The sequence below is a fragment of the Tursiops truncatus genome, chromosome 2 (assembly GCF_011762595.2).
Source record: "Tursiops truncatus isolate mTurTru1 chromosome 2, mTurTru1.mat.Y, whole genome shotgun sequence".
NCBI classification, from domain to species: domain Eukaryota; kingdom Metazoa; phylum Chordata; class Mammalia; order Artiodactyla; family Delphinidae; genus Tursiops; species Tursiops truncatus.
In genome coordinates this window covers 104,830,312-104,852,887 of record NC_047035.1, presented here as the reverse complement: position 1 = coordinate 104,852,887, position 22,576 = coordinate 104,830,312, and the positions used below count along the sequence as shown (strand labels likewise).

Sequence of the window (22,576 nt, the reverse complement as noted above, 5' to 3'; positions counted from 1 at the left end):
ATTGTGGAACCTTTCTGGAGAGAAACTTCAGACACGTTTAAAATAAAAAATGTACATACTTATTGGCCCAGAAATTCAACTGATAGGAATTTATCCTACATATACTCCCCAAAGTAAACAGAGATATTTTTACAAGAATGGTTACTGCAATATTAATTTTGTAAAACAAACAGAAACTTGGAAACCACCTAAATGTCCATTAAAAGACAACTGGTTAAGTAGATTATGATGCATTCATTGAATAGAATACTATGCTGTCATTAAAAAGATTAGTGTATAGGTCAACATGAAGAAACTTTCTAATATATTCAGTGGAAAAGGTTGCAGAAGAGTATGTGTAACAGAATTCCATTAATATGAAAAGAAAGAGGGTGTTGTACATACACATAAATGTCAGTAGGAAGATTGAACATTTCTGCAAAGATGAAACAGAAATTGGTAAGTGGTCAATTCTAGAGATTTAGATGGGATAGTGATGGGCTGGGTCTGGGGAGACATAATTTTTAACTAATAGACTGAAAAGGTGCATTTTACATACATACATACATTATATATATATATATATCTATCTCTCGTGATGTTTGACATCTTAGAAAAACCTTTCTGGTTGGAAAGAGACTGCCTCTCCCAGAGCTAGCCAATACTTAGAGATAGTAAAGGGTCTAGCCAAGAACATGGTGGTAAACTACCCAATCCAGAGTCATCCTCTGTCTGGTCCCTACAGCCCAGGAGACAATATTCCTCTGCCTTCATCATCCCAGAGCCATGGACCAGGCAACTAGGGATCACTCTATAAGGGTAGAGCCAGCTGAAATTATTCAGACTTGCCAAACTTAAGCTGTTCATCTTGCCTTTCCCACAGAAATCCCAACATAGGTGGTGGCCTAAGCTCTCTCCTCAATCCTGACTTCTGCCATCTGATCAGAACTCGATGCTTCCCCTGTGACCCTGTGTGACACGCAGTGACCCCGTGTGGGACCTGTCAGTATAATAAACTTCATTCCAAGCCTCATTCTTGCCTACCCCTGTGGCTGCACCAACTTTACCGTATCCAACGTGGACATTCTTGGAACAAAAGGGATTTACTGTGTAACTAAATTATTAAATAAAGATACCCTAGTTAACGTTAAGTCTTTCAGTGTTGCTGGGACAGGCACATAAGGAGTCTCAAATCTTCTTCCCAGCCTCAGGGAAGAAGTCTCTGACTGAGGCGGATGAGAACTTGCCCTTTTGCCAGATGTCCAGGCAACCATCGTCCGACTCACTCACAATCATCACCATCAGGGAACCCTAAACCGACCGGCCCACCCACAGACCAGCCCCTCACCAGCATCGCCCATGGAGCTGAAGATGCTCTCGGTGACACACATGATGGTGTCGGTGGCCTGGTCATAGCGACCAATGGGCTCGCCTCGGCTGGCGAACTGTCGCACATGCTGCAGGAGATCGTGGAGGGCCTGGCTGACCACACTGGCCGCCGCGCTGACCTGCTTCAGCAGCTCAGTGTCGTCGGTGGCTGCCTGGCAGGCGTGGACGCAGTTCTCCACTGAGCGGTCCACGAGCTTCCCTGCTTCAATCAGCTGCTCCTGGCACACAGGGGAGCTGATGGTGGGGCTCACGACCTGAAGCGAGACAGGAGTGAGTCTTGGTTACCGTGGGACAACTCTGGAATCCAGCACCCACTAGCATTTCCACCACATCCTTCCGTGGTCTGGGCCTCAGTTCCTTATTTATAGGACCAGGGATTCAACCAAACCATCACTGAGGTTTCTCATACTTCACCATTTCACTTTGTGATTTTAGATGCCCGTTAACTTTCATCTCCATTAGTGCTCTACAACCATTGATACTACTGACTACTTCTGTAGAGAGAAATTTCTGATATTTACCCTTTATACCTCCTGCTCTTAGGAACCTCTGAATTGAGTCTTCTGAGCTGAGATAAAGACTATGTAAAAGTGAGCTATTTGTAATGAGGTGGATAGACCTAGAGTCTGTCATACAGAGTGAAGTAAGTCAGAAAGAGAGAGACAAATACCGTATGCTAACACATATATATGGAATTTAAGAAAAAAAAAAATGTCATGAAAAACCTAGGGGTGAAACAGGAATAAAGACACAGACTTACTAGAGAATGGACTTGAGGCTATGGGGAGGGGGAAGGGTAAACGGTGACAAAGCAATAAAGAGGCTTGGACATGTATACACTACCAAACGTAAGGTAGATAGCTAGTGGGAAGCAGCCGCATAGCACAGGGAGATCAGCTCGGTGCTGTGTGACCGCCTGGAGGGGTGGGATAGGGAGGGTGGGAGGGAGGGTGACGCAAGAGGAAAGAGATATGGGAACATATGTATATATATAACTGATTCATTTTGTTGTGAAGCTGAAACTAACATACCATTGTAAAGCAATTATGCTCCAATAAAGATGTTTAAAAAAAAAAAAAAAAGACTATGTAAAAGAATTATATTTTTTTCCAGAGGAATATATTATATTTCCTGGAACTCTGCCTCTAAATTATTTGAAAGATTAGGGGAGTTGTGTCAGTAATCTGTGATACTAGGATTGTGAACGAGGAAAGCAGGAGGGAGACCATCAGTGACCCCTCTGACTGATGTTGCAAATCCTCCGATAGGACCAGAAATGCCAGGCTGAACCAGATTACACATCTGTACAATATGTTATGTCATCAGGTTGAGAAACAGATGGCTCCCATCTTGTGACACGTCATCTCAGCAAAGATACACATGGTTGAGTGGAAAGGGTATCTGAAGTCAGACTGGCCCGAGTTGCAACCCTAGTCCTGCCACTTACGATTTCTGTGGCTGTCATCAGTAACATCTAAGGGCCTCAGTTTCCTCTTCAGTAAACCGGGGATGATGGTGCTTAATGAAGTAGTGTATTACACAGAGGGTGTACATCCTAACTGGCAACCATGAACTTCATCATTACCCCCTTCTGATTCTGTGCAGTGCAGAAAGGGCTCCCATGGACTCTACGGATTATTACTGAACCCATATCTAATGCTGTAACTACACAATCCAAGAGCTCTTTGTGCACAGGGGTAAAGAAGACATGCTGAGAAGTCCAAAGGGGAGACACAGCAATTGGCATGGAGAAATGGCAATGAGATACAAAAAGGACCACTGCCTGAGGACTTGAACAAGGAAAAAATGATTAAAGAACTGGACACCTTATACTAAAATCCTGTCATGTCACCTAAAAGACACCTGAAGCAAGCTCTAAGTCTTAGACAATTTTAACAAGTTCTGCCCCTGGTTCCTCTCAATGCCTGGAGGCAGATGAGAGCGTGTGACACTCTGTAGAAAGGGCTGGGGTGCCAGCTGGCTTACCTTGGCACACGCCACAAGCTGGGAGGTGGAGAGGGCGCACTGGGTGGCGGCAGCAATCACCCTGTTCTGTAGGACTGTGTCCTCGGCCACTTGGGCCACATTCTTTGCCTTTAGTACCAACATGGCAGCAGCATTGGCAACAGCTTTGGCCAAACTCATTAAGACGTCCTAAGAAAAGGGAAAAAAAAAATAGTCATTTATATTTTCCTAATCACGCTTCACAGCTTGAAAGTAAAGTGTGGTGATCCACTTAAACATTTTATTAAAATTCCATTTGACCTTTTTCCTTCCGTACTTTAGAAAAATATTTTCCCATTTATTTTTCTGAAATGTCCAGTTAGCCTGAGAGCTAATTAAGGAAGGAGACCTACATCCTAATAACAGTCTCCTATACATTAAGTAGCATAGGTTTCAATCCAAAATAGGTTAGTGTGAGGGAAAGGCTTGTATTTTAACCACTGACTCACACTTGTGCACTTAAACAACACTTAGAATCTTGACAACATCTCCTGAGTTTGTGGTGGATCAGCTGAAAATATACACTATGAGCAGCAGGAAGGATAAAATTCACGGCCTCCATCATCATGCCCCACTCTAACTTGAAAATTTATTTTTCTGATTTCTACTTTGCACAAGATCCAAGCCGTCATCAGAAATTCAGCCACATCTTGGCCTCCAGAGGGCAACGTTGAACATGCACGGATAGCACCTCCAGCTCAAGAGCCCGTGAATGCTCTGAACATAAGTGATTCTCAGTGTTCTGTAGCCTTCTGGATGGAGATGAATTATTATGAAAAGTGGAAAGAGAGCCTACATAAATAAACCAGCTACAAGAAGACCTCACTGAAGATGCAAGGAGCTCTGCGCCTTGAGAGATCAGTTTATGCTTCAAGTCAACATAAAGGCTTTCTGCCTGCAGGATGGAGAATCCTTTGACTTAGCCCATCAGATGTGTCACCCGCTTCTGTGACCTGAAGAATCACCACTGCTACGTTTAATTCACTTCTTGGCTTTTAATACTGAAAGTCATTTATTTGGTTTGGAAATGCTTTCCCAAACATATAAGCCATTATTATTTTGAACATGTCAAGGCTTTCTCCCAGAGGAAGTGTGGTCAGAAGTCTTTATTAATTCATCAGATAATGAAAAGCACTTTCGATTCTGAATGCAAAGGGCACCACAGAGTCTTTACAACAAGGTATTTTATGAGAAGATATACTGGGAAGAGTGTTTAGCCTGTACAATTGTACACAGAGCAAAGACTCTACCTTATCCCGGCAAATCAGAAACCCATGAATCCACCAAATAAGCAGCTTTTAAAATGGACAACAACAAAGCAGCCTGAAAGGAACAGCTTGGTCCAGCCTTTTTTAGGTCTCTGGTGTTTACTGGATGTCCAAGGGAAAACCACAGCCTGTGGTGCCGAAAGTTGAAGATGCCTTTGGGATCTGACTGGCACTCATCTGTCATACAACTTCTAGAAACTGCTCCCAGCATGGCCTGCAAAGTTACAGTTCTTGGACATCTATCTCAATGCTCAGGGAAAACAAAATTTGAATGTCACAAATTATTATCAAGATTTTTAAAAGCAGTCTTCCCAAAATGGGTCAAAGTATTCCTTCCCTTGATAGGATCCATCTTTTCACCCAGGGACCAAGATTCGGTCATGCAGACTCTTGACGGTTCTAAAGGGCTTTGTTAGACTCATTTATAGAAATCCTGCTCCTCCAATTAATTTTGTCCCAGAAAAAAAAAAATACAGTTAGAAAAAGAACGTGATACTATGGCTATAGTTGCTGACAAGGCCCTTGTCAAACTTTTCAACAAGACCACTATTATGCAGCTCATGTAAAATAAATCTTTGTTAACTCTGGGAACATGCAGTACATTGAAAACTCAATAAAAAGCTCCAAGATAGGATCTCAAGAATCAGAAAAATAGAGAGTAAGAAATCCAATGTCAGTAAGCCAGGGGCTACCCATAACTGGAGGAGGTTGTAGGATCACCTTACTGTCCTGGTGTTTACCTAGAGAACGGGAAACATTCAAGCCAGGCCTTCGCCTGTTAAGAACGCCTCCACAGGACCTACCCTAAACTTGAACCTGCTTCCCTAGCACGTCTGCATAGAAGCAGATATTAGGAGGCGGAGTTTGCATTTACACTGTGATGGAAACGGTCTGTCAAAGAAAAAAAAAGAGGAAAATCTTAAAAGAAAAACAAAAAACACCTCAAGGCAGGGACTTCTCTGGTGGCACAGTGGTTAAGAATCTGCCTGCCAATGCAGGGGTCATGGGTTTGATCCATGGTCTGGGAAGATCTCACATGCTACGGAGCAACGAAGCCCGTGCGCCACAACTACTGAGCCTGCGCGCCTAGAGCCCACACACCGCAAAGAAGAGTAGCCCCCGCTCGGTGCAATTAGAGAAAGCCCATGTGCAGCAGTGAAGACTCAACATAGCCAAAAATACATACATACATACATACATACATACATACATACATACATACTCAAGGATATACGAGATGCCTTAACGAAGGACTGTGACTTCCCTCTCAATCTTCCCAAACACTTTGGAAAATAAGTTGACTGCATCAAGATAATTAACCAAGTAAACCAACAGATGGATCTCGTATTTACGCAATTCCTAAGTAGGTACCTACCTACAAAGAATTACTTGCTCTAATACAGAATGCACAGGACACACAAGGGTAGTTTGAGGATCTGACTAAGGGGAAGTCAGGATGGGGACATAATTCGCTTGGCTTTACTGAGATGTATTTATGTGGTCTACAGTTAATTCTGTTTATAGTTATTATTGGACATTCCAGCACAGAAATGGCTTCCAGAAATACTCCTACCACTCATTATGGGTCTCAGCCTCCATGATCACATGAATGTTCATGCACTGAATGTCTCATTGTATTGCAGGATCTGAATGAGTGCTATGTTCCCAGCACCCCAGGAATGTGGAGAGTAGAGAAGGTACATGTTTCATGTATCCACAACATACATGACCATGTCTTAGCGTAACTGACACGTCTTGAGGTGATGAAGTTCGGCAGTTCTAGACAAAATAGCAAGCAAAATTGCCCCGAAGCGACTTGAACGCTAATGGAAAGTTGAATGATCCTTTAATTCTGAATTCTACAGAAATCCCAAACATTGAACCTGACATAGGATTTGGAAAAGGGCATCTTCCAGAGAACAAGGGCTCAAACTATAACAGTTTAATTAGAATGTATTTGTATGTTACTTGTAAAATGAAGACTTAGGAGGATGAGGAATGAAAGGCATCTTCCCACAAGTATGTGAAGAGTTCATCTGAGCCTGAAGATCCCTGGCAGAAGGCCTCTGCGCCCCATCTGTGGGGTCTGGGAATAGAGGCAAACAGGTTGAGATCTTGTCTGAGCTGGCAGTGCATCCAGCCAGCTGCAAACAGTGGCTACAGCTGATCCCCAGAGGACACGTCCCTGGTATCGAAAAAAAAGGGGTGACAAAAAAGACTGCCACACTTGTGGTTTTGGATATGACACAGACAAGAGACCCAGCTCTAAACACAAAGGAAAGCCTGTCCTATGTGTCAGCAGAGTGTAAGGGAGCGCCCGTGTTTTCACTCTTACATGTGAACTCAAGAATGATGCAATTAGGGACTTCCCTGGTGGCACAGTGGTTAAGAATCCTCCCGCTGGGGAAGGGGAAGCTGGGACGAAGTGAGAGAGTAGCATTGACATACCAAATGTAAAATAGATAGCTAGTGGGAAGCAGCCACATAGCACAGGGAGATCAGCTCGGTGCTTTGTGACCACCTAGAGGGGTGGGTAGGGAGGATGGGAGGGAGGCTCAAGAGGGAGGGGATATGGGGATATATGTATACTTACAGCTGATTCACTTTGTTGTACAGCAGAAACTAACACAACATTGTAAAGCAATTACACTCCAATGAAGATATTTAAAAAAAAAAAAAAAGAATCCACCTGCCAATGCAAGGGACACAGGTTTGATCCCTGGTCCAGGAAGATCCCACATGCCGCAGAGCAACTAAGCCCGCAAGCCACAACTACTGAGCCCACGCACCTAAAGCCCGTGCTCCACAACAAGAAAAGCCACTGCAATGAGAGCCCGCGCACCACAATGAACAGTAGCCCCCGCTTGCCGCAACTAAAGAATGCCCACACACAGCAACGAAGACCCAACACAGCCAAAAATAAAGAAATAACTTTATAAGGTAAAAAATAAAAACATTTTTAAAAAGTAATGTCTTCATAAAAAAAAGAAAGAAAAGAAAAGAATGATGCAATTAAAAACCACCCCAAATAGATAAAACAAGCTTGGCCACGAGTTGATAACTCTAGAGGTTGGGTGGTCAGTATAAGGGTGGTTGTGACATTATTCCATCCGTATCTGTGTTTGAAGAAAGTGTAGCATGCTTACTAGTGAGAACAGCTAAGTAAGTGTTTCAAAGTGGTGATGCACGATGTAAGTGAAATGAGTCTTTCAATTAAAAATTCTTTTTCTTTAACACATAAAGACCACACTCGGAGATAATCCACCTTCATCTTTTTTTTTGTCTGCTCAAGGAAGACTCAGTTTTTCATTACCTTCTCCCTGCTTGGGTCTAAGGCCATCGCTTAGGCTCCAAGGTTATGGGCTGCAAATATCTTACCTGGAATCGCTCATCAGTCTCATTCTCTCCGATCTGCCGCAGAAGATCTCCACTGGCTTGTCCAATACTTCCAGCAGCGGTCAAAACTGTCTGTCGAGGCTACGAACACAGAGCACATCTTAGTGGGAAAGAGAATGCATTGCCTCCCCAGCGCCGTCAGACAGGGCAGTGCAGGAAGAGGAATCCTACAGGATGGCCTCCTCCTGCACCTCAGTGAGACTCTTGAACTATCTGCCAGACGGGAGACATCCACGTCCTGGTGGAATCTATGCAAGGAAATGCCTGTGGCTCACAAACCAGCAATGGCTGCATAGATGTGAAATGCTCAAATAATGAGCCTCATTCAGCTGGTAGGAAATTAGCGTACAGACTTGTATCCCCTTTAAATGTGTATTGGTCATGTGTGTTAGTTTCTGAGGTTACATCTAATCAAGTACCCTTGGGTGGGGAAAGGAGGCTTCCTACTAAGAGCTCAACCAGTCTCAAAGGTTGAACCATGGTTTCTGCACCCAGTTCACCAACTCCAAACCCCAGAGGGTGGGAACATGAGTCGTCAGGATGGAAGGGACAGCTCAGGAAGCAAGAACCGCATGGGACCCAGAGGCTGCACCTCCCTCAGAACCTGAGTGACTGATGGCCCCAAAGCTCACCTCTCCAGAAGTCGGCTGCACAGCTTTCAGCAAATCCGACACGGCCCCGGCGAGGGTCCTTGCAGCTCTGAGCAAGTCCTCCCCGCTGCCTACCTCATCGTCCATGAGGGCCGCCAACAGCTTCACGCCCTTGGACATCTCCGTCAGGTTGGAAGAAATGGTGGTGATGGCACACCCCACAGCGGTGTAGTCGGTGTCTGCAGGGTCACCTGGGACAGAGAAGGACCATAACCATCCAAGGAGGGTGGTGAAGGTTGAGGGGAGCCCAGGTTGACAGGAAACAGGGTAACACTGGCAGCAGAACCCTGCCCCCACCAACGACGCTCCCATCCTGCAGGAGTCAGACGTCTCCCCATCTCCAAGGTACTGCTCTTCATGGGGTCCTTTTACCCCGAGGCCTCATATATTAAGATACTGAGCATGTGCACCTTTAAAATTCCCAAGGAAGAATCAGCATCTCACGGCCCTTTTCAGAAGGCTGCTCCAAGGTCAGCCGCTTGGAGAGCTCAACTCTACCCCTGAAACACTGCAACGCTGCTTGGTGAAGCCAAGATCTTCCCTGGCTCTCATGTGACAGTGCAAGGCTGGGAGTCATGCTATACAGAGGAGACCATGGCTGGACAAGACAGAAGAAGGCACCCATGATGGCTAGTCATCTAAAACCATTTTGAGACTGTAATCTCTCAGAAGGGAGAAACTGGCCTCGATATACTTTGAAGTATGTCCAGCAGCTTGAACAATGAGAAGAGCTGGATAAGTGGTTTTTACTGATGATGCATGATCCAGACAAAAAGGTATGAGATGTTCACCGCATTTCTCCTGGGTCAGTGGGAGAAAATGTCTGAAGCATTGTGAGGGCCTAATAATAGACTCTCCTCTCAGAATAGGACAAATCTGTTGTTTCAATCAAAGAATAAGAACGTTTGTTTTTAACAAAATCACAATACACCACAAATTCCTCAGGGACTTACCGGCTGTGAGGTTAACAACTGAAGCTGTTCCAGCTGTGATGGCATCGACTTGAGAGTGGATTTCATGTTTGGATTCGTCGACTTTATTCTGAACCCATACCCTAGACGCCTGCAAAACCAGACAACTTCATGACAAAAGTGCTGCACAGGATTGCCCAGGAAACCAGAGAAGTTGTGCCATAAAATGAGACCAGCGTTTTGGCCACACTATTTTCACTGGGCCAGCACCAACGAGGCCCTTAAGTCACCTTGAACGATGTACTTAACAGGCTTCTTGCTCATTCACTCATGCTGAATGGCACGTAATTTCTCAGTACTTTTTACTCACGTTATGTTGTCTTTAAGATCTTGGAGAGAAAAATTCTGTGGCTTTATGTAGGTAAATTCAATTTAAAAATTGAAAATAATTAGTATCTCATGGGGCTTCCCTCATGGCGCAGTGGTTGAGAATCTGCCTGCCAATGCAGGGGACACGGGTTCGAGCCCTGGTCTGGGAAGATCCCACATGCCGCGGAGCAACTGGGCCCGTGAGCCACAACGACGGAGCCTGCGCGTCTGGAGTCTGTGCTCCGCGACAAGAGAGGCCGCGACAGTGAGAGGCCCGCACACCGCGATGAAGAGTGGCCCCCGCTCGCCGCAACTAGAGAAAGCCCTCGCACAGAAACGAAGACCCAACACAGCCAAAAATAAATAAATAAATAAATTTATATATATAAAAAAAATTAGTATCTCATAATAATACTGCACAGTGGCAACAACAACTGTTGCTAATCTTCATCTTGTTTTTTAGAGAATGGGGTTAGAATTAGGGTGTTCTAGCTCATGCGTGTTCTATCAGCGTAGCAATTGTCTTTTGTTCACAAGATGAATGTCATGTTGACGTGGCACCTTTCCTGGTAGGGTTTTGGGAGGTGGTTGTCAAGACCCCTGCTCTGGATCCAGCTCTACCACTAACAAATGATATGACTTCGAGCACACTTCACCCAACTCCTGTGCCTTTCATTTCTTCTACTGTGGAATCTCACTCAATGGTCTTTTAAAACCTTTCTAGTTCTTATACTTCATGTTCATTTGACCCTATAAATAGCAAATTCTGTTTTTGGCTGTTTCTGGTCTTAGCCAATAAATGCTCATTTATACACTGGTAATGATGATCCTATGGTTATATAAGGTGCTGATCTGCTTCCCAAAACATTCCCAAAATATTAATCTTGGTTCAGTGTATGTCTAGCACTAAAATATTTTATATACTAACTCTTTGAAAATTGGTGAAGCAAGAATATGAAATCCAGATATTTTAAAACTTTCTCTCACAACTGTGCTGGATATGGGAGTCTGCCATATGTATTTTTACTCTCAAGCTCCCCAAAGCAAAATATTTAATGACTTCAGGGGCCTGGGAGAAACAGCACTAAGGATGCTGCACCCTGCAGGTACACAAGTACACAAAGGAAAAACACCGAGCAGGGAAAACTTGGAGGCAGTTAGCCTGGCTGGACAAGATGAGGCTACAAATTGTGTCTTGGTTCTGGCCCTACGAGGGTCAGGCAGTCTTAAAGCAGTGGTCTTCAACCCTGGCTGCATATTAGAAACAATGGGGGAGGGGCCCAGCAATCTGTTTTAGCAAAGCCCTCTGAAAGACTGTGATGCTTGCTCAGGTGTGTGAACCATGGGTAAATACTAACAACAAACCCAGCTAATACTCACCGGGCTCTCACTACGTGTTAGGTGCGGGACTCAGAACTCCTTACATGATTGGATGGTTGGGTCTTCACAACAGCCCTACTCAGGGATGACAGAATGGAGGCTTAGAGAGAGTAAGCTGCCCAGATTCACACAGCCATTGAGCAGTAGAGCTGGAATCTGGGTCCAAATGATAAGACTCGAGTCCAAGTTCTTAGCCCTTATGGGGTACTGCCGACAGCCTGTAGCACCCTAGGATTGTCTCCTCCTGTGGTGCAGCCTAGAGATGGAGACTCCATCTCTTGAAAAAACATGGACTTCCAACTCACCTAGCTGGAGACAGAGATTCATCTCACTGAATCCAGCCAGAGCACAGAACCCCGTTTTCTGCCAGGGCAGAGACATCGAATAAAAACACTGAACAACACTTACCATATCCTGGCCGAGAGGCGGCAGGGAGTCAAGTTCACTGAGGTCGTCCTGGGCCTGCTGGACAGCGTGCATGCTCGTGTTGATGGTCCCCATGAGGGCCTGCTGGGCCGAGGTCTACAAAGGCAGGTAACACAAGGGGTCACACCACATTCCTAGACTGGCAACACAGGCTCTACATGAGCAAGGAAAGTGGACCTGAGATCATGAGAAAGCAGCCCAGGGTACGTCTCAACAAACTGCCTGAACCAGCTCCTATTTCAACGGGGGGCCAGTAGGTATTATAATACATTAGTAGGACACTAAATATGAGTGTTTGCAATAGGGTGATTCTCATCAGCAGAGTGTGGAAAACAAGAAGGCTCAGGAAGAGTCCCTGCAGGGGAGCTCAGGGGACCCAATCCTTGAGTGCTCCGGACAGAAGGTCTCCTGCACAGGAATCACATGGGTGTGCTACATCAGAACTCTTCTTGGTAAATAAGATTCCACCCAAACCTACAGTCAACACGCTTCTCCACTCAAATCACCTCTGGACTTTAAGGCTCTTCTGCTTTCAAAAAGTTCTTGCCCCAAAGCATGGGATTCCAGAGCAGGCCTGAGAGAGGCCCCGAGTCAGGTAGACCAGCACAGCAGAAAGAACCAATGATCCGCTGGGGGGAAATGTGTGGATCGGAAGAGACTTGGTCTACTTCTAAGCCTCCCTGAGGGGTATCTGGGCCGATGAACAGGCAGGGGAGCAGGGTCCTATCCCTCTCTCGCAAACCACGTGGAGAGGCCACTGGTCCTTGTCCAGCCCTAAAGGACACCTGTGGTCCTAGACAGGGCATTGCCAGAGCCACCCATTTAAAAGAAAACACACTGGGAATTAGGCATTGGGACTGCACAGCTGAAGAGCCAGGATTCAGACAGGAAGTAGTGAGAGTGAGGATGACACACACAACCTATCCCCAGGCTGGTGTGGCTCCCTGGACACCAAAGGCAGCATAGTGACGAGCAGGGCAAGTCCCCTGGTAGCCTCACCAGCGGGGGCATGTGGCCTCGGTGCATCTGTCCAACCATGACCTGCTGCTGTGGGGAGGGCATGCTTCCAACATTGAAGGTCTCAGGCCCGCTGGAGCCGGAGCGCATCACGGCCGGCAGTGCCACTGAACCATGCTCCACCTTCCCGGTGCGATTGAACTGCTGCTGCAAGATGGTGGACCTAGGGGGACAGACGCTTTGGTCACTGCGAGGTGGCCATTCACAGGGAGTGTAATAAGATACCACAGGTGTCACCAGTGTTCACTGCTTCATGCTATGGCAACCAGTTTCCAAGAAGCAAATACAGACAGAATTGTGAACGAAGTAGCAGCACTAAAATGTTTCAGCAGAACCCTGAGATGAATTAATCCTTTTATAATCAGTAATATAAATAACTACTCCCAGTGTATCTAGTTGATAGGTTCATGGCATTATGCTATTAGTTGTTCTTAAAAAGACACAAAAAATAATGATGTTCTAGGCATAAGTGAATGTTTTGGATACACTGATCTATTATTTTGTAAATTCTACCTGAAATAGCATTCATTCAACACCTTATCTACTGTGTGCCACGTTCTATTCTAAGCCCCCCGGGGACAGAGACCATTTATCCTTAGCTTGAAGGAAGAAGCGTGGAAAAGAACTTAAAATCTCCCACAGCTTAGCTCCCCTTCCCCAGGTCAAAAGCCATTGACCACAAAGGCTGTTTCAACACCTTAGAAACTTTGATGATTGGCAGACTTTGGCTCTCTTCCAGATCATTTCAACTTAAGTCTGGGAAGACTCCTAGGGCATCTAATAAAAAAAATTGTCAGTTTTTTTACTTCTTCATATTTTCCTAGAATGAGCAGTGAGTGTAAAGGACTTTGAGCATATGAAGGTAAGAATCTGAGGGTGGCACAGGTGCCTCATAGCCCAGTGGACAAACCCACAGGGAGAGTCCGGGGGAGTCTGCGGGGTGGGGGGGCAGGGGGGTGGGGTGGGGGGGCAGGGTTGCTGAGCAGCTGCATTAAGGCACAGCAGCCTCTGTCCCAGGGTTCTGGAACCACTGCAGGTCACTCCCTGTTGTCCAGGGCAAAGCTTGTGAGCCAAGCTAGGATTCCAAGCAACAGGCATCCACACAGCAACATTAACATCTGCGGAGGGGCTGGCACTAGGGAGGGTGGATCTATGGCTCCTCTCGGAGCTCAGCTGCATTGCAAGATCTCAGCCAATGTCTAATACAGGGCGAAGTGGAAGGTCTAGTGATGAGGAACTCCCCTGGACCACTCTACCTGCTTGCCATGACCAGACCGCACCATGATGCCGTCTGCATCAGTGGGGAGGGTCCCAGCACGCGGGGCTCAGACACTTACTGAGCTGCTCCTAGGAGAAGTTCAAGCACAGCAGAATCCTAGGAAGTGAACAGCTCACCCTATTAGGAAGTACTAGGTTACTAATGTCCATCTAATGGTCATTAATAATTTCAAGAAATTAAGGTCTTTTGCCAGAGGGTAGCAAGTAGTACTTGAAATGCACCACATCAAATTTGGTTCCAACTTGCGTACAAATAAGGGACAAACGGAAAAGCACCTTCAAGGGGATTATGATGCAAACTGTGAGAAAGTGTACAGAGTAGCAACATCAGAGAAACAATTCCTATTACTAGACAACTTCAACGTGGTGGAATATGCTCGAACTCTCTGGCAGTGCACTATAGGAGACATCAGAACACCTGAATCTGAGTCCTGGCTCTGCCACATGCACGCATCTCAACTAACCTCTAGGAGCTTTGGTTTCCTCATCTATGAACTGGGGATGATAAAATCTAGCCTACCTCTTCCACAAGGGGATGCTGCTGAGATCAAGTGAGACAGCAAGATGGACACACACAATAAAGTACAGACAAGAAAAGTTATTACTACAGTGCTCTATTTAACATCAAGGGAGTAGCTGAATAGGTTTTGGTCAACAAGTCTCCCTTATTAGATTTTACTTAATTTTAATAAATCTCAGTTTCCTCATTTATAAAATGGAGCTAAATTGAGATTATTCTGAATTTAAAATGATGATAATAGTAAACATTTATTATGTACCAGGGATTGTTTTATGTGCTTTATTAGTAACTCAATCATTAAATTCAAACTTATGAGGTAGTATGATCAATCATTATTCTCATTTTATAGATGAGATGAAAGAGACAGAGAAAATAAATTCATAATGTCCCCAAGGCCACACATTAGAAAACAGACCTCAGATTTGAACCCAGTAACTCTGGCTCCAGGGTCCATGTTCTTTTCTTGTTCCTCTGCTGCCTCATGACATATGTATCAAGCGTGGCAGGTAAAAGCATCCCATAAACAAAAACTCCTCTACCAGCTAGGCCCCTAGCCCAAAGGTACAGAATTAAACTCAGTCTCCAGGCTCTGATGATAATGATGCAGTTTATGAGATTTAAATCAGAAATTCAGAACAGGACTCATGAAGGCTCACTGTGTCTAAAGGTGGAATTACGCACTACATCCTGTTCAGTGTCTCCCTGAAGTCCCCAGCCACCGCTGCCCCAACAAGACACCCTCAACCCTGATGACAATGGTCTGGGGACCACACTTCGAGAAGCAAGACTCATCTATCTCATCCACTATCACCTCCTCCACGTGAGGGACTTCAGGGCAACAGCCCCAGAGCTGGCACGAGGAAACCTGCCCTGTGTCCAGGGAGAAGCCAGTTCTCCAGTGTTCTTAACGATACTTACTTTTTGGGGGAAACGGACTCTTCTAACATAGTTGACTCCTCATCGCCCTCTAGTCCAAATCTATCTTTACTTTGTTTCTGAGGTAAAACAAGACAAAAACGAAAGTCAGCAGGTCTTGACACAAGACCATTTTAAGAGGCCTTTTAAAATGAGCCACACAAGCAGATCTGTTAAGGTTTACCCCAAATTCGTTGTATTGGATAATTAATAAGTGATGGGTGAAACAAAGCAATAGTAATGAAAAAGAAATATATTATTTAATACAGAGAGATATATAATGTCTTCTGTGTAACAGTACTGCACAATTTTATACAGTTAAAATCAAGACATAGATATAAATATTCCGGTAGAACTTGGCTATTTTTGTGGGCTGTATCTTGAAGCCCTAGGAAAGGTATACCACTATGGCATATAACCCCCCATTAAAATAGGTTAAAAAAGAGAGAGAGAGAGAGAAGAAAGAAAAGGAATATCTTCAGATCCTAAAGCCAGTTTCTATAGAGGCCGGAAAGCATAACAATTACGTAGAGAGGAAGACGCTGAGGGGTTAGCCAGGCTCATTCATTAGCTAAATGATGCACTATTGCTCATGACTTGGCAGTCAATGACACAAATATGAGCTGCAGCAAAATCAGAAATCTCCTAGGATATGAGGTTAAAGACTTCACACTTAAGCAATCTTAATGTTAAAGATTCAATCAGTGAATCAAGTACTTTCCATGAGATGCCTGCTTGCTTGTTTGTTTTTCAGGGAGCTTCATCACCTAAACTGAGTCTTTTAATAGAGAAGTGTTGTCCAATTTGCATCAGTATGAAATACCTTTTTGAGGATGATGTCAATGTAGCCTGCAATCAGCTGGGATATTTGCTCTCCCTCAGTGGTCTGTACTGAATAGTAGCTTTCCTGATACTCCCCAAAATCCTGGGGGGACAAAACCCACATTAGAAGAAATACAGCACATCAGCAGTTTTAAAGGTGAGGGGGTCCAGTTTTGGAACAGGTTCTGGCATGGATTCACTTTTTCTTGCTTGCCCCCTCTAAATACAACTGAACATCCTAAAATTTATTCAACAAGCAATGGTAAGGGGCTCTGAAAGCTGGAAAGGTAGACTGGCTGGTGACCTCAGGACCTGAAGAACCACAGTCTGAAGAGTTCTTGAGTTTTGTTTTAGATCCCATACCCCAAAGACTGGGTGCTGGAGAGGGCTGAAACTTGGAACGTCCAACGGTAAGTTCTCAAAAGCCTGTTCTCTTTGGCCAAGGGACCAGGAGAGGGGAAGCCCAACAGAGACCTAGTTGGGAGCCTCAAGCAGCTCCACAACCTAGGTTGTTGCTCACCAGCACCTGCAAAGCAGTGAAAGTCTGGCCATCCCAGGCCCTGCTCCACAACCCAGGCAGGCAGGTGATCTGGTCACTTTGCAGCAGTGGCCACAGTGAAGCCCTGTGTCTCCCTCCCCTCCACTCAGTGGCATAAGTAGATTCAGGCTCAGTAGCTTCTACCTCCCCTAACAAAGGTCAGCCAGCAATAGCAGGTGGCCCAAGGAAGTACCTTCTTCCCCCACACCCCGAGCACCAACAGGCTTTGAACAGGAACCCCAGCAGAGTCAGAAGTACAAAGCAATCCAGAATAGCAATGCAAGGGCTCAGAAAATAAACTGCCATTGCAAATCAAGTCCACAAAGACTTGAACACTAGAACACTACACACTAAACCTACAGCCAGAACACTACACACTAAACCTAAACAAGTTGACTGTCTGCTACAACAGAAGATATAAATAAGATCAAGAGTCTCCTATTATCATAATCAAAACATCTAGGATATAATTGAAAATCACTATTCATGTAAAGAACCAGGATAACTACAACGTAAAAAAAGATAATCAGGGCTTCCCTGGTGGCGCAGTGGTTGAGAGTCTGCCTGCCGATGCAGGGGACACAGGTTCGTGCCCCGGTCTGGGAAGATCCCACATGCCCTGTAGTAGCTAGGCCCGTGAGCCATGGCTGCTGAGCCTGCGCGTCCAGAGCCTGTGCTCCGCAACAGGAGAGGCCACAACAGTGAGAGGCCCGTGTACCGCAAAAAAAAAAAAAAAAAAAAAAAAAAAAAAGATAATCAACTGAGGCCAATATTGAAATGAAGCAGATGTTGGAATTACCTGATGAGGAATTTTGATTTTGAATAATAAAATGTTTCAATGCCCAATTAAAAATTCTCCCAAAACAAATGAAAACAATAGAAAGATTCAACGAAGAAACCCAAGTCATAAAAAGGAACCAAATTGAAATTTTAGAATTAAACAATACCATAACTGAAGTAGAATGCACAGGATATAAACAGTAGTATGGAAATGACAAAGAAAAGAATCAATAAACTTGAAAACAGATCAACAGAATTTAGTCAAGCGAAACAACAGGAAACAGACAAAATACAACAGAGCTTCAGGGGTCTGTGGAACAATTTACAAAAAGACCTAATGGGAGTTCCCTGGTGGCCTAGTGGTTAGGATTCTGGGCTTTCACTGCCACAGCCAGGGTTCAATTCCTGGCTGAGGAACTGAGATCACACAAGCTGTGTGGCATGGCAGGGGGAAAAAAAAAAAAATATATATATATATATGAAAAGACCTAACATCCATATCATCAGAAATATGGAAGGAGAGTAGAGTGTGGGACACCCCCCCCAAAAAAAAAGTATTAAAAGAAATAATGGCTGAAAACGTCTCTAAATTAGTGAAAGATATAAACCTACAAATTCAAGAAGCTAAGCAAACCCAAAATAGAATCAACCTAAGAAACCCACCCCAAGAACTTTTGAAAACTAGAGAAAAGAAAAACTTAAAAACATCCATAGAAAAGCAACATATTACCTACAAAGGAATACCAATCTGATGACAGAAAATTTCTATTCTGAAACCACAGAGGCCAGAAAGAAGTAGAATGACACTTCTCGAGTGCTAAAAGAAAAGAACTGTGGATCTCAAATCCTGTATTTGGCAAAATTAACCTTCATGAATGAAGGGGATATAACATTCTCAGATGAAGGAAAACTAAGAATTTGTTGCTAGCAGACCTACCTTTAAAGAATGGCTAAAGAAAGCTCTCCAAACATAATGAAAATGAGAAAAGAAGACTGGGAACTTGAAAGAGAAAGAACAATGAGATGGATAAAAACAGAAGTAAATGTAATAGACTATCCTTCACCTCATGAGTTTTCTTCAGTTTTATTTTATGGTTGAAGCAAAAGCTGTAACACCATCTCACGTAGTGGTCAATGTATACAGAAGAAATATTTAAACAATTATACTCAAAAAGTGTGGAGTGTAAACAGACCTAAATGGAAGTAAAGTTTTTATATTTTATTTGAAGTGGTGAAACATTGATGCTAGTAGGTGGTAATTAATTTCAGACATATATGATAGTATCTAGAATAACTACTAAGAGCACTATGCAAAGAAATATGCTCAAAAAGATTATAAATAAAAATGGAGGGCTTCCCTGGTGGCGCAGTGGTTGAGAGTCCGCCTGCCGATGCAGGGGACATGGGTTCGTGCCCCGGTCCGGGGGGATCCCGCATGCTGCAGAGCGGCTGGGCCCGTGAGCCATGGCCGCTGGGCCTGCGCGTCCGGAGCCTGTGCTCTGCAGCGGGAGAGGCCACAGCGGTGAGAGGCTGGCGTACCGCAAAAAAAAAAAAAAAAAAAAAAAAAAAAATGGAGGGGCTTCCCTGGTGGTGCAGTGGTTGAGAGTCTGCCTGTCAGTGCAGGGGATACGGGTTCGAGCCCTGGTCTGGGAGGATCCCACATGCCGTGGAGCAACTAGGCCCGTGAGCCACAACTACTGAGCCTGCATGTCTGAAGCCTGTGCTCCACAACAGGAGAGGCCGCTGCAGTGAGAGGCCCGCACACTGCGATGAAGAGTGGTCCCCACTTGCCACAACTGGAGAAAGCCCTCGCACAGAAACGAAGACCCAACATAGCCAAAATTAAATAAAAAATAAATTTATAAAAGAAAACTCTGGTGAAGCCTTTAAAAAAAAAAAAGGAACTCTAGGGACTTCCCTGGTGGCACGGTGGTTAGGAATCCACCTGCCAATGCAGGGGACACAGGTTCGAGCCCTGGCCTGGGAAGATCCCACATGCCGCGGAGCAACTAAGCCCCGTGCGTCACAACTACTAAGCCTGCGCTCTAGAGGCCATGAGCCACAACTACTGAGCCCACGTACCACAACTACTGAACCCCACGTGCCTAGAGCCTGTTCTCTGCAACAAGAGAAGCCACCACAATGAGAAGACCGCTCACTGCAACAAAGAGTAGCCCCAGCTCGCCGCAACTAGAGAAAGCCCACGTGCAGCAACGAAGACCCAATGCAGCCAAAAATTAATTCATGAAAAAAAATTTTTAAAAAATGGAACTCTAAAAAAATGTTCAAGTAACCCACAGGAAGGCAGGAAAAATAGAGAATAAAATAAACAAAAAAAAAATAAAATGGTAGACATAATACCTAACATATTAATAATTAGCTTAAAAGATAATTGGCCTAAATACATTGATTACAAGAGTGAATTTTAATAAAAAGCACAACCCAACTCCATGCTCTCTACATGAAATTCATTTAAAACCTAACAATATAACTAGGTTTAAAGTAAAAGGGTAGAAAAAATATAACATTCAAACACCTAATTTAAAAAAGCATGAGTGGCTATACCAATGTAAGATAAAGCAAACTGCAGAGCAAAATCTTTACTATGAACAAAAGAACATAATGATAGAACAATTTCTCCATTAAGAACATAGCATAATCTTAAATGTACAGATACAGAACAGCAGAGCTTCAAAATACATGAAACAAAAACTGATAGAGATGAAAGGAGAAATAGAAAAAATCCCCAATTGCTGTTGGGAACTTCACTCTCAGGAATTGTTAGAATTACTAGACAGAAAATTAACAAGGATATGTAAGACTGAAATACCACCAACAGCTAACAGGATCTAACTGGCATTTATAGGACACTACACCCAACAGCAGAATGCACATTCTTTTCAAGCACTCATGGAACATTCTCCAAGAATGATCATATCCCTGTGATATAAAACAAACCTTAAAATTCTACAGATTGAAATCATACAAAGTATGTTCCATGAACATTAACAGAATCACAGTACATCTCATTGACCATAAGAGAAACAAACTAAAACTCAATAACAGAAAGACAACAGGAAAATCTCTAAACACTTGTATATTAAATTAAAGCTGGGTAGGAAGGAAAGAAACTTTACAGGTTATAGGCTTTAATCCAACTTCAGCAAAAACATTGATATTTGTTCTCTCTTTCGCTTCAGGTAGTTACTGCAATTCGCAACAGTTTTTAATAACTTTTTGTTTTTAAAAAAGCAGTACTTGGGTCTAGCTTAAAAAGACCAATAGTATCAAAATGTATATAACAAAACATAGCTATGCCTGCCCTACCCATTCCCACCTTCACTTTCCATCCCCCATGCAACTACTTTGAATCCTTTTTAGCAATTTCTTCTAGTATTTCTAAATAACATATTTATATTGATTTCTTGATTTTTCTATTTTAGAAATTATCCACAATTACCTACAATGGAAGATGAGAACTTAGTTCACTAAGCGTGAACACCTACTTTTTAAGGGCCATGTGGATACAGCTGTTACAGGAAAGAAGGTATGTTTTCTGAAGATTCCTCCCAACTGGCAAGAGTCTATCAATCAATGATCAAATTAGATAACTAATACTCCCACCAAGGCCCCTTCCTTATACCTTTTTTCTGATGCCCTATTATAAGATCTTGCCTAGATGCAGTTATTTCAAGCGTTCACAAGAGCTGGAGAATAGTACAATTCAGGAGTGCTGAAGAAATTCACAAATGTCAACACTTTCTGATTTCTCTTATGGCTCGATATGTGCTACAAAATAATTGCCCTACCAATTCTCACATACCAATGTGGCTGGCTACAGTTAAGGCCACATGGTATACTCTGTTAAGAGCAGATACTGAGATTGGGAGGAAGAATTCAGAGGTTTAAAGGTCTGGAACAAATATTCTCCCTACTTTCCATGTATTTCACTTTGAGCATTTTATTATCATCGTCTCATTTGATTATGACAACTCTGTGAAACAGGTATTACTACCCCCATTTCACAGCTGAGGACATTAAGGCTCAGAGAGGAGAAGTAACTTGAGCAAGGGTACAGAGCTGGGAATGAAAGCTGATTTCGAACGCTACCCCACAGTCTATGCTATTTCCACCATACAACAATGTTCTCTTCATAGGCAGGCTGGGAAAACACAGCTTGGCAAGTTGTCACAATTCTTAGGAACTTCTAAAACAACTAGAGATGAGGAGGGAGCCTTTGTACGGGCCTCAGGGCGTTATAAAGTTGCGTTTTAGGGTATACTAGGCATGGCATCAGGACCACAGAGACTAAGAATCATCCTTGACTGGCTCTTTCTAATTAAAGAACTCAGACAGACTTAGAGCACTAGAGAGGAAGAGGTGGCCAATGAGACCCAGCTCTCAGACATCTCGCTCACTTCTGGACCAGTGCCCACCCCTGCCCTCGTGAACCCCCACCATCTGTCCCTCTCCAAGGGCAGGGAAACGCAATGGGCTTGTATTGTTTCCCTGCCCCACGATATCACCCAAGGCCATGCTGGCCCACTCACTGCCTTCAGCCAGTCCCTACCAGTGTGAAGCTCTTGGGTGAGGCTGCCCAGCGCTTGACTGTGGTGAGTGGCCACTCCTGCAGCACTTCCTTGGTCTTTTCATCCACGCGCATCACCGAGTCCTTGGTGATCCCCAGCAGGCGAGGCACCAGCTTGTTCTTGCCTTTCATCTTTTCCTGAAACAGGAGGTACCAAGAGTCAGTGCTCTTCCTCTGAATACATCTGATTTTTCCAAGTTATCAGTGATTTCGTGATGTTTTACCTACGGTCAACCTACAACACTGTGTTTTGAAAACCGGCAGGGCTATCGGAAAACCAGAATTTTAAGACTAGATAAATGACTCATAAATTAAAGGAATGGAAGCTAAAACAGAGCCATCAGAA

At 44.1% G+C, this 22,576-nt stretch overlaps 1 protein-coding gene across 9 annotated transcripts in view; it reads right to left on the bottom strand.

The window, feature by feature from the left end:
- Window positions 1-22,576, bottom strand: part of TLN2 (talin 2) — a 446,949-nt gene that overhangs the window by 136,970 nt on the left and 287,403 nt on the right. For all 9 annotated transcript variants that reach the window (XM_073801108.1, XM_073801106.1, XM_033851753.2 and 6 more), the window contains 10 exons: window positions 22,213-22,368; window positions 16,326-16,427; window positions 15,506-15,582; window positions 12,772-12,952; window positions 11,755-11,868; window positions 9,640-9,748; window positions 8,669-8,877; window positions 8,019-8,117; window positions 3,355-3,522; window positions 1,328-1,622 (listed from right to left, as the gene is read on the bottom strand). In XM_073801108.1, the coding sequence (XP_073657209.1) occupies window positions 1,328-1,622; window positions 3,355-3,522; window positions 8,019-8,117; window positions 8,669-8,877; window positions 9,640-9,748; window positions 11,755-11,868; window positions 12,772-12,952; window positions 15,506-15,582; window positions 16,326-16,427; window positions 22,213-22,368 (1,510 nt within the window). The remainder of the gene's footprint in view (window positions 1-1,327; window positions 1,623-3,354; window positions 3,523-8,018; window positions 8,118-8,668; window positions 8,878-9,639; window positions 9,749-11,754; window positions 11,869-12,771; window positions 12,953-15,505; window positions 15,583-16,325; window positions 16,428-22,212; window positions 22,369-22,576) is intronic.